Source organism: Orycteropus afer, unplaced genomic scaffold (assembly GCF_000298275.1).
Source record: "Orycteropus afer afer isolate SDZICR_OR568_19922 unplaced genomic scaffold, OryAfe1.0 scaffold00182, whole genome shotgun sequence".
In the NCBI taxonomy this organism is placed as follows: Eukaryota; Metazoa; Chordata; class Mammalia; order Tubulidentata; family Orycteropodidae; genus Orycteropus; species Orycteropus afer.
In genome coordinates, this window is record NW_006921769.1 from 5,383,996 (window position 1) to 5,397,147 (window position 13,152).

Genomic DNA, 13,152 nt, shown 5'->3' on the forward strand with positions numbered 1-13,152 from the left:
CATGCTATGTGGTGTTTTGCTGACTCTACATTATTCTTTAGAGTAATATAGTATTCCATTTTGTGCATGTACCATAGTTTGGTTACCCCTTCTTCTGTTGATGGGCACATAGGTTGTTTCCATCATTTTGCTGTTGTAAATAGTGCTGCAATGAACATGGATGTGCATATATCAGTTCCTGTCCTGGCTCTCACTTCTCTAGGATATATACCTAGTAATGGGATTGCTGGGTCAAATGGTATCTCCAACTCCAGCTTTCTAAGGAATCACCATACTGTTTCCACAGTGGTTGTATCAATTCACAGACCCACCAGCAGTGTATGAGAGGCCCAACCTCTTCACATCCTCACCAGCATTTGTTATTTTCTGTCTCGTTGAACCTTGCCATCAGTGCTGGAGTTGTTTTGATTTGCATCTCTCTGATGGCCAAAGATTGTGAGCATCTCTTCATGTATTTGCTGGCCTACTGAATAACCTCTTTGGTGATGTGTCTGTTCATGTCGTCTGCCTATTTTTCAGTTGGACTGTTAATCTGACTCATAGTGACCCCTCCTTGGGTTTCTGAGGCAGTATCACTGTGGAAATAGATTGCTCAATCTTCTTTCTGAGGAGTGGCTGGTGGGTTTGTACTGCCAGCCTTTTGGTTAGCATTCAAATGCCTTAAGCACTTTACCACCAGAGCTCTTATATGAAGGTGATTAAGATGAAGAATATGCTGCCAGTAGGAATTGGTTCAATCTTTTCAAAGTGAAGGCAAATTTATATAACATTAAAGGAAAAGTATGAACTGTCTATGAGTAGGATGTTTGCAACATGGGGACTGTCTATAACAGATTTAGACATGATTTGTAAGTTGAAAGACACAAAACAATAGCTCACTCCATTTATAAACAGCTATAATTTTAAGAACCCTAAAGTCACTATACTGGTAAACAATTCATTAACTTTATAAGAGATGTTAAATATTGGGGAAAGTTTTATGTATTAGTCTGACAATTACACTACTAAAAAAGGAAATTGAATAATTTGATGAACACAAATAAAATATTAAGGGAATTCAATTAACTAGGCTGCAATTGCACCTTTAAAATGTATTGTTTAAAGTTATTAAATGTCTAGATAGAGTAACAAAAATTATAAGTTAAACACAATTTTGAGGGACAGCCAGTCTTTTAAATATTGTTTTATATATCTAACATTAATTTTAATAGCCAAAATTATCTCAAATAATCATTTCTATACACAAAACCTATTCTCAGGGACACCAGAAATCTCACATTGAAATTTTAAGACTGATATTCAAACAGAAGAAGATGAGTAACATCTCAAGATAAAGCAAACAGGGGTAGAAGACTTACTGGGGGCCCAGAGACTCCTTTGAAGTATGGAGGCTACAGGAATGATTCAATGTGGAAATACAAAGGCAGGCCGAGGCAGGATTGTCCAGCACTTTGTATTTTGGGGAAGAACTTGAAAGCATTATCTCTGAGCAATGAAGAGCTGCATTAGTCAGGTGTCCAGCAGGAAACAGTGCCAAAACCAGAGTGATTGAGGAGAATTTAATAAAGGAACTATTTGCAAAGGTGTGAGAAGTGGGTAAGGAGACAAGGAAGAAACAGTATAGTACCCAAGGCCCTAGTGGCAGTCAGCACCCTAGGCCAGAAGTAGCAGAAGAGAATAGGTACAGGAGTTTCTGTAGTAGAGCTGTATGGGGAGGGACTACAGAAGGTCTGTCATGGAAGAACACAGCCGCCCTGGGCAATTTGGCAGAAAGGTTGCCAAACATAGCAGTACAAATTTTTACCTCTTTTAGCCAAAGGGATCATCATTTTATTCAGAGATAAAACCGAAAAACCAAATCTATTGCCATTGAATAGACTCTGACTCACAGCAATCCCCATTGGGTTTTCAAGGCCAAATGGTAGTAAATTACCCCATTTTCCTAATGTGGAGTTCCTGGTGGGTTTGAACTGCCAAACTTCTAGCTAACATCAAATGTTTTAGGTACTGCACCACCAGAGCTTGCTTTACTCAGTGGTAAGTAGCCTGATTTCACCATTATTCCTCTCTGTTCTCCTGAGGGTGCTTCCTATACAGCAGACACTGAAACCTCAAAGCCAAGGGACTCCTTCATCTGGTCTACACAGCTTAGCCTCCTGTGCAGGATGCAGAAGAGTGGTGGCGAGACAGAAGAGATCCAGCCAGAAACACCTAAGATATTTAAGAAAAGTGCCAAACAAATGGATGCAAAACTTCTGTTCAAGGAATGAAGAGGGCCTGGGCTCAGTCTAAGACAACATAAGTGGGAACAGAGGGCATATGCTACAGGTGAATCTCTAGATAAATATTTGTATACTGAGGACTCATTATCTATCTGCATGATTCTACAGAGGTTTCATGTAAACTTATAGCTATATATTTCATGCAGCTAGCTAGCTAAGTCTATCCAAACACATTACCCTATTTATACTTAGATCAGTTTATGCCTATGGACAGTCCTCAGTCAAACAATCACATGGCAATGTCCTACATTATCCTGTGTACCAATGTCCTACATACAAAACTTGGTTGTTTCTATATTACTCTCGTCCCCCTTTGAGTACCCCTAATGCCACTGGCATGAGAAACATATAGACACACACACAGTGAAGCTTTTACAGTAGAAATAGTCCAAAAGTAGAGGAAACAAATGAGAATTTAAAAAGCAGGAACAGAGAGGCAGCCAAGCATAGTAAAAGGATCAGTGGGTATGAACCATCTGTAACAACAAAGGGAGGTCAGTGATGTCCTCATCTGTGAAGGGAGAGACATGCCTGGAGGATGCAGAATATGTCCTGCAGACCAGACTGGGTCTCCAATTCTGTGACATCGTCAGAAGAAGGCTGGCAGTGCCTTACATGTAATATCTCTTTATTTCCCCTGTGCTGCACATGGTTAACGGGCTTGACTTCTAACAAAAAGGTTGGAGTTTCAGGTTCACCCAGACACTCCTTGGAAGAAAGGACAGGTGATCTTCTTCTGAAAAAACAGCCACTGAAAACCCTGTGAAGCAGAGTTCCACTTAGACGCACATGGGGTCACCACGAGCTGAAATCAACTCTACGTCAATTGGGGTTTTTTGTTTTAGACACTGCCTGAATGTTCACTTCAAGAGCAATAGTTTTAAAAAAACAAATAAACAAACAAACAAACAAAAAACCAAACTCACTGCTGTCAAGCCAATTCAACTCACAGCGACCCCTCCTAGGGTTTCCAAGGTGGTGCCTCTATGGAAGTAGATTGCCCAACCTTCCTTCTGAGGAGTGGCTGGTGGGTTTGAACCGCTAGTCTTCTGGTTAGCAATCAAGTGCCTTAGGCACTGCAATAGTTAGAGTTTGTGAATATCCTTTGATAAATGTGAAAATACTTCACAACTATCAACTACTCATTTATTATGCACATTTATTTTTCTCCTGACAACAGAGTTACAGAATCATACTGCCCTTCAGAACATAAGGTGAGCCTGGGTAATTTTCCATAGTTGATTTTAGGTCATAGGATGACTGGGTATTTGGAGGAAAGAACTCACAAGAGAGATAGCAAAGAGCCAAAGGTAAATTTATTCTTTCAAAATTTGACCTAAGGTTGACCTTGGATCCCGAAAAAGGGGGAAGATTTAACCTCCTTCTGTGAAAGGTGGGGCCATCTACTCCCATAGTGATACTGCCTTGGAAACCCAAGAAGGGGTCGCTATGAGTCAGGTCCAACTCGATGGCAATGAGTTTTTTTTTTTTTTTGTCTACTCTTTTGCTCCCTCCCATACTGCATTTTCACACATGTGGGCACATTGACATGACGGTTACATGTATTCATATATTTCCCAAACTATGAAGTAAAATGAAGGCTCTATTTGTATCTTAATACTTTACCAAAAAAAAAAAAAAATCACTGAAAGCATTTTCACCAAATCTTAATGATCTGTCTTAAATTATAAGTGTTGTGGTGTGGATGAAATTTATTTGGCAGGGCCCCCAGGCAGGGCTTCCAGAAAAAAGTAGTGGAGACTGGTACAAGGAGAGGCCTTGTGATTCCCTGCTGATGGTGAAGACACACCAAGCAGATTAAGAAGTTGGAAAAAAGAGGGAAGAGTAAATCGTTTCAAATATAAACCACACTGTGAATAGTCACAAGAGTAAAAGCTCAAATTGCATATGATGATTTGCGTCTAACTGCTTCTTTCTTGCAGTCTTCTTTGCAGTGAGTTTCAGAGTGTCAGGAAATAACTGAGGAATTTGTATGATGATGGTTAATGATTCTTCCAAAAGAGACCTGGTGATGCTGTGGTTAAGTGCTCAGCTGCTAACTGAAAAGTTGATGGTTCAAACTCAACCAGTGGTTCTGCCAGAAAAAGATGTGGCGATTTGCTTCTGTAAAGATGACAGTCTAGGAAACCTTATGGGACACTTCTACTGTGTTACAAGAGTTGAAATCAGCTGGATGGCACCTAACAACAACAACAATTTTTCTAAGCAAATGATAGGATGGCCTGCTACTTGATAAAAGAGTCTAAATTTAAGTAAAATGTCCTCCATGGCTCCACAGGTAACAACTACTTTCCCTCTTCTGAATTCCTAGAGTGGAATCACATAAGAATCAAAACTGATAGCACTTTATTTTTGCAATTCTTATATTGGTCTTTAATTGTCTCCAGTACATAACACAGTTCAACTTCTTCTGAACTATGTTTAAGTCTCTTTTGTACATTTTCCTCACCCCTCAGAGGTGAGTATCACTTGAATTCAGAATTCAGAATTAATAACTGATTAATTATGAAGCATTATCAATTAATGATTAGTTTATTGATTGGTTAAAGTTACTGAATTTTGCTCATGTTCAGATTATACAACACTTAACTAGATTATTGAGATTTAATAGTATAATATTTGCAGTGATGTGGGACTATCAGTCACGTAAGGCAGGTCAAAATAATAAGTCTCATTTTCAACATTCAATTCACTTTTGTAATGACCTTTTATTAATGTACTTCAGGAAACAGATTTGCAGTTTCTGAGTAAGAGCTGAATATTTTTCCTGACACTATGTGCTTAAGAGCTTTCCGAAACCATGGGTAAAAAAAGCCATGAATGAGGGGGTTGAAAGTGGAGTTGAAGTAACCAAGCCACACTAGAAGGTCAAGTATGACTATGGGAGTGGAGTAGCCTAAATATGGATCAATCAAAACAGCAAGAAAGCAAGGCAACCAGCAAGCTAGAAATACTCCCATGACTATACCCAGGGTCTTAGCTGCTTTCCTGTCCTTTTTCTTAGATAGGTTTTTTCTTGCTTCTCCCTTTGTGTTTTCGGGCATGTTGCTGAGGACCCGAGTGTGTTGTCTGCAAACAAGAAAGATTTTGCCATAAATACCAACCATGATAGAGCCAGGAGTAAAGAAGCATGTAGTGAACAATATTGTCCCCCAAAATTTGTTGAAAGTAAGTGCACAGAATTTGAAGCAAGCAACAAGAATCTCATAACTCTGCATACCAGAAACGTTGGCCTCAGAGAGAACTAAACTGAAGGAAAACAAAGCAGGGGCCGACCAGCAAAATGCCAGCAGTCGCTTTATCGTGGAGATGGTCATCATGGTCGTGTAGTGTAAAGGGTAACAAACAGCATAAAATCGGTCAATAGCAATGGAACAGAGATGGAAAATGGAGGTCAGGCTTAGCATCATGTCAAAGCTTGCATGGAATTTACAAAAGCCATCTCCAAAATACCAACAGCTCTCCACTGATCGCACCATGCTGTACGGCATGATGACAAAACCCAGCAGAAAGTCCGTGGTTGCCATGGAGAGGATCAGAAAATTTGTGGGAGAGTGAAGCTGTTTGAAATGAGATATGGAAATTATTATAACTAAGTTCCCAATGATTGTGATAACCATGGCTGCAGTCATAACCAAATACATTACCACCCGGACATGAAAAGGGCGGTTGGTGGGAGGACAGGATTTATTTCCAAATTTTGGACAACTGAGTAAGTCTTCAGGAATATAAGTAAGATCCATGGCAATTTATCACTTTCAATTCCTTTCTACAAAGATGAGTCAGTGTTTCCTCTCTTCTTAAAATGGTTCCAATATATCTCAGCTCCTGATGGAACAAAAAAGTTTAGTCATCTTTTATTCCAAACCAAAAACCAAACTCACTGCTGTCCAGTCGATTCGACTCACAGTGACCCTTCCTTGGGTTTCCAAGGCAGTATATCTGGTAGCATAGTGCCTAAAGCATCTAACTGCTAACCAGAAGGCTGGTGGTTCAAATCCACCAGCCACTCCTCGGAAGGAAGATGGGGCAATCTACTTCCGTAGTGATACTGCCTCGAAAACCCAAGGAGGGGTCGCTATGAGTCAAGTCTGACTTGATGGCACATAACAACAACAACAACAACTTCACTACAGAAGAAGATTGCCCAACCTTCCTTCCGAGGAGTGACTGGTGAACCTCCAGCCTTCTGGTTAGCAGTCAAATGCCTCAGGCACTAGCCACCAGAACTCCCTATCTTTTATTGTTGTTGTTGTTATGTGCCATAGAGTCGCCCCAACTCATAGTGACACCTCCTTGGGTTTCCGAGGTGGTATTACTACAAAAGTAGATTGTCCAACCTTCCTTCTGAGGAGTGGCTGGTGGGTTTGAACCGCCAGCCTTCTGATTAGCAGTCAAATGCCTTAGGCACCATGCTACCAGAGATCACTTTAATTATAATTCATTTGTATATTTAAAATCGCATTGACCCAGAAAAAAAGTCTAGATTCAGAATCTAACTTTCAAAGTCTTAAAATATGAATATTATATAAAGTAGAGTAGAAAATGGGAAATTATGACTTATGATTCTAACAGGAGGAGGCAAGTATTTGCACATATTGTCTGTAAGACACCAAATAATACAAATGCCTCCTTTTCTGTAAAATGTGGTCCCCTTCTTTCAGAACCTAATCATTCCAGAAAAGAGCTTACACTTGCCATTGTCACCTATAGTTGTGTGTACAAACATAAATTAAGCCAAATAATTATTTCTTTCCACTTTATTAGTTAAAAAACAAACAAATAAACAGATAAGATAGCTGTGGTACTTAAGTTTGTGTGTCAACTTGGCTAGGCCTGAGTGAATGGATGGGCAGCTGGATGCAATTATTCCACATGATGAGACTGGCAATCAGCTCCATGGTGGGACCTACCACAAGCAACTGAGTAGCTGCTTTAGGGATGTGGCCTACTTCCAACATATAAGAAAAAGCTTTGGGAATGGTTTCTAGCTTATGGCATGCTTGAACCTTGCATGTAACCAAGTCATTGTTTAGCAACATGTTATGCTCTGCCTACCTTGAGACTTTAAATGGACTTGAATTAATGGCCTGCCATGTGGTTTGGTAACATCAGGACTGCGCCATTTTGTTTGTCGACCTTGGGCTTGTCAGTTTCAGCATCCAGTAGCTGCCTGAGTGAAGAGATGCCTCTAGCTTCAGTGAGCTGGGAACAAGAGGCAGAGCTGAAGCCCAAGGTTGAGGGGCTTACACCCAGCCTCTAGAGCCTGGCACTTGGAACTCAGACTTCTAGCCTCCCAAACTGTAAGAGAATAAACTCCTGTTTGTTAAGGCCATCCCATTTGTGGTATATATTCTTGTCAGAGTGGCATTAGGTAACTAGAACAATAGCTTATGAAGGAAATGTGCTGTTAGTGTTACATTTCCTTAACATATTGAACTATATATTAAATTAGTGCCTAAAGCATTTGACTGCTTATCAGAAGGCTGGTAGTTCAAACTCACCAGCCACTCCTCAGAAGGAATAATGGGCAATCTATTTCTGTAGAGATAGAACCTCAGAAACCCAAGGAAGGGTCTCTATGACTTGCAATCGACTTGACAGCAGTGAGTGAATGAGTGAAGAAAAAAATTTTAAAGTTTACTAATTTTAACACAAATTTGGATAATGTCCAGAAATAATGTGCTTCCTTTCTCTCCTTTAAATTCTGATTTTCCCATTATTCCTGGAATTTAAGACTGAAGTCTAAGGATTTCAATTACTGCTCAAGAGAACCATATGAAGATTCAAACTAACCTGTATAAACCATCAGTTCTCTTCCTTCTACATGGCTTGTAGGATAAGACTCCCAGTGCCAATTTTAAGATCTGGAACCAATGCTAACAATGATTATTTCATCCTTTCTTTTGCCATAGATCATAAAATAATGTAAAATGTGATATAGTACACTGAAAAAACATCTTAAACAATGAAGTCTCAAATATAAAGCTATTTTTAAAGCTCTAAGATCATTGTCAATCTAAAAGGAAATTTCATCCAAAGAACAAATTTATATTAATTCTCAGTTAACCTTGCTGAAGTAAACACAAGAGGGTAAAAGTACAATTTCATAAGCAAGTTTACCATTATGAACTCTCTCACTGCCTTTGAGTCAGATGTGACTCATAACGACCCCTCCTTGGGTTTCCGAAGAGATATCTCTGTGGAAGTAGATTGCCCAACTTTCCTTCCAAGGAGTGGGATCTGACAAACTGCATTACCAGAGCTCCTTCTTCGTCTTACCAGGACTGTGATTTCAAACACATTAGTTTGTTTTGTACTTCTAGGAGCACTTTCTAAGACTACCTTATCTTGAGTGTAAATCTTTTAAAAATGAATTAACCATTCAATCCTTAGGACATTCAGCATAGCACCTTACACAAGGCAGGTAAACAGTAAATATTTACTAGCTTCAAAACAAAACAAAACAAAACTCACTGCTCTTGAGTTGGATATGACTCATAGCGGCCCCTCCTTGGATATTCGAGGCAGTATCACTATGGAAGTAGATTGCCCAACCTTCCTTCCGAGCAGTGGCTGGTGGATTTGAACCACCAGACTTCTGATTAGCAGTCAAATGCCTTAGGCACTATGCTACCAGAGCTCCAATGGAAATAAATTAATTCCAACACATCAGAAAACCTAGTTAATAGGCATTTTGTCTGTTGGGACTAAAGATACCTGACATGGGAGAGAGAGATTAAAATGTTAGGAAAACAGCAAATGCTGTTTAGAAAGTGGTTAGTAAATTCCCTCCCAAAACAAACAATATTCCAAATAAAACTCAGTTAACAATAAAAATCTGGGAGTCTTAAAGTTTTTTTTAAATTGAAAGCACATTTTGACTGCATCCTTCCAAATGGTCTGTGTATATGAAATAATTAAGGTTTTGAGGTAGCCATTGCCATTAAATGCTGGAACCAGGGGGTCTGGCTCCATGTTCATTGTCCCATCACTCCTTGCAATCTTTAATACTGGGCAACAATACATTACTAAGTTTGGTGCAGCAAGAAAGTCTATGACTTCAGCTGTTTATAGTTTCTCCCCATCTAGCCCTTGCTATTCAAAAGTATATGCTCCATGGATCAACCACATTTTCATTTCCTGGAAATTCATGGAAATTGAGAATCTCAGGCCTCTCCCAAAATCTATATTTTTGCAAGATATCCACATTAATTGCACGCTCATCAAGTTTGAGAAGGACTCTTCTAGACAATAGAGAAACTATATTTTTAGTCTAGGTCCTCTTCTAAATCTGAAATCTGGGTAGTTGTGAGGAGCACAGATCAACAGAATATCTTAAATAAATTCTGTTTGCAAAGAAAAATGCCAAAAATGAAATATGGAGTGCCTGGCAATGAATTAAGTAGCATAGAATAAGTATTTTTGTTATCAAGCTATAATGCCAAAGAGGAAAGCACATTTTAGCATCATTGAAATGCATAAGTGATTTAATTTACTGAGTGAAGTCTTGCATAGTTCTTGTAATTTGTAAAAACACTTCTATGTGGCACCACAAACCTTGCCAAACAAGACTTAATGAAAAGACAAAAAGCTTTTGTTTCACTTGAATCATTATTTTTTAGTCAGAAAAATCCCCTACTTGTCTATTACAACTTTATGTAACAATTTCTGATTCTCTATAAAATGTCAGTACTGCTGATCAATTATTTTGAAGAAGAAAATAAATGGAGTAAAAATTAAAAATAGTACATTTCCAATTATTTTTATTGATCCAGTACCTTCCTTCTCCTGAAAAGTGACTTGTGAATCACTGAGTCTCTTCTAGTGGCTTTACAGGTGGGAGGCAGGAAATTCTGCAAAGCTTCAGGTAGAGGTTTAAGACATCTGATTCATGTAAGTTTGCCTTTGCTCTCAAGAGAACTGGAGTAGACACTGGAAGGAATTAACTGCAGAAACCCAGTGGAATTACTCTTTGAACTAACTTTCTGGGGGGGGTGGGGGGGTGGACAACAAGTACATAGCTGATTTCATGGTCATTTGGATTTAATTCTAGGACATTAAACTTCTGGGATTTTACTTATGAATATGAAAAGTAAATAGATACACATGCAGGCTAAATTCAATGCTGGGTGTTATCCAAATGTAGAATAATTATATAAATCATAAATTATAATTTGAATCATATTTACTATTTGTTTCTCACATATAATGAGAAGATTTTGGGGTGGGAGGGAAGTATTTATTTTTGCTTTAGTGCTTTGTACCAATTTGATTAAAACCTTTAGTTTTTTTAAAAAAAAAAGCCAGTTAACATGTCACAAATCTTGAAGGTACAGGCTCAGAAAATAAAAAGCACCTAATAAGAAGTAAGGATTTTATTTCTGCTTCTAGAATTAATTATATAATATAGAGTAAGTCACTTAATTTCTCTTGGCCCTTTTTTTTTTTTTTTTTTTTCTGTCTGTAACTTCCAATGAAATTCTGGGTGTGGTGAGAGAGAGATTACTTTAGTAAACCAAGAAAATGAAGGCAGATTGAATGTTGGGAGGCAGCAAGTACAGGGAGTAGCTAACAGACTGATCATTCTATTTCCTTCACTAGCAAACAAGGCAATATAACTGCATTATGAAACTAAAAAATGCAACAAAATGCATAGTGGGAATTATCTGTTTCAATGAGAGGAGAATACCAGGACAGATCTTTAGCGAGAAGTTATTTGCATTATGCTTTAAAATAATGAATAAAATTTTAGTAGTAAAACAAGGGGAGCGCTGGTGGCATAGTGCCTAAGGCATTTGACTGCTAACCAGAAGGCTGGCAATTCAAACCCACCAGCCACTCCCTGGAAGAAAGATTGGGCAATCTACTTCCATAGCGATACTGTCTCGGAAACCCAAGGAGGGGTCGCTATGAGGCAGATCTACTGGGCAGCAATGCATTTTTCATTAGGAAAACAAGAGTGTCATAAGAAATTTAATGGACACATAAAGCAAAAGAAATCAAACCCGCTGTCTTCAAGTTGATTCTTACTCACAGAGTAGAACTGCCCCATAGGGTTTCCAAGGCTGTAAATCTTTTTGGAAGCAGATGGCCTCATCTTTCTCCTGCTCCTTGTGGCCCATGAACGTCTGTCAAAGTTGTATTTTGTTTGCAAACACTCATGCAAACAAACAAACAAACAAACAAACAAAAAAAAAACACCATCAGAAACATCACCATTCTGTAAAAGGTAGGACAGTCATAAAGTCTTTTCCAACAAATGACAATGGGCAACCTTACACCAACATATTTAGTTTTATTTTTTAAACCAAACCAAAAACCCACTTCCATCAAATTGATTCTGACTTATAGTGACCCTAAAGGACAGAGCAGAACTGTTCCACAGGGTTTCTAAGGCTGTAAATCTTTACAGAAGCAGACTACCTCATCTTTCTCTCACTGAGCAGCTAGTAGATTTGAACTGCTGACCTTTTGGTTAGAAGCCAAATGTGTTAACTACTAACACTACCAGAGCTCTTTTTTTTCTTAAGTCAGATGTAAATGAATTGTAAGGCAAATTTTAAAAAATATATTCATTTCAAATAATGTTACTTTACAATAAGGTTAAAATCTATTTTATTAATCTTTTATCAATTAATATTTTAACAGACAGAAAGTGTGTGTGTATGTGTGTGTAATTGCCCAAACCAGCAGAAACTGTATCATTTCATTAAGGTAAATTACCACATGAACTCGGTAGTATCCAACATAATAGATTAACTCTCATAACTGCATTTGGGTTTAATTGCTCTCATTATAGAAACCTGATTTTTTCATTTATTCTTTTGTACCTGTAGCCTCCAGGGCCATTTCAAAAAATGTCTACCTATAGTTCTGGTAGTGTAGTGCTTAAGGCACTTGGCTGCTAACCAGAAGGCTGGCAGTTCAAACCCACCAGCCACTCCTCGGAAGGAAGGTTGGGCAATCTACTTCTGTAGACCCAAGGAGGGGTCGCTATGAGTCGGGTCCGACTAGACAGCACATAACAACAACAAATAGAAGCTCTGGTGGCATAGTGTCTAAGGCATTTGACTACTAAGCAGAAGGTTGGAGGTTCAAACCCAAGCTATAGATTATAGGAAGGAACCAACCTATCAGTAGGCCAGTGAGGATGGAGTGTCAGAGAAGGTCTATAGAACATGTGCACTCGAGTAACTTCTTTTAGAAGGATCAGCACAAGCCTGGTCCCTATGAGGTGGAGGTAAAGATGTTCCAAATGTCCAACTGTTCCAAACTGCTGTGTCACTCCATCATCTCTTATTGTTGTTGCTGTTGTTATGTGCCGTCGAGTCAGCCCCGACTCATAGCGACCCCTCCTTGGGTTTCCGAGGCAGTAGCACTAGGAAGTAGATTGCACAACCTTCCTTCTGAGGAGTGGCTGGTGGGTCTCATCTCTTATATCAACTCCTATTCCTCCCCTCAGTACTCTCCCTCTTACCTTAAAAAACTCACTGCCATCGAGTCCATTTGACTCATAGTGACCCCTCCTTGAGTTTCCAAGGCAGAATCTCTATGGTAGTAGATTGCCCAATCTTCCTACCAAGGAGTGCCTGGTGGGTTTGAACCACCAGCCTTGTGGTTAGCAGTTAAATGCCTTAGGCACTATGCCACCAGAACTCCCTGTCTTAGGGTTCCGTATTTTGCTGTAACATCTCATAGAACTTACATACTGCCAAGGAAACAGCTCACATGGTGGTAGTAGAGATTGAGAGGTTGGCAAGTCCCAAATCCGTGGGTAAGTTTGGAGGATTCTCCCAGCTTGCGTGGTTGCAGGAGCTGGCAAATCCTGACTGGTGGCTCCAATGAC

General features: G+C 39.1%; 1 protein-coding gene across 1 annotated transcript; it reads right to left on the minus strand.

Annotated features, from left to right (window-relative positions):
• Positions 1-5,014: 5,014 nt before the first annotated feature.
• Positions 5,015-6,046, minus strand: LOC103202500 (trace amine-associated receptor 3). Its single transcript, XM_007947396.1, has one exon. It carries the CDS (start codon positions 6,044-6,046, stop codon positions 5,015-5,017), a length of 1,032 nt encoding a protein of 343 aa, XP_007945587.1.
• Positions 6,047-13,152: the final 7,106 nt, after the last annotated feature.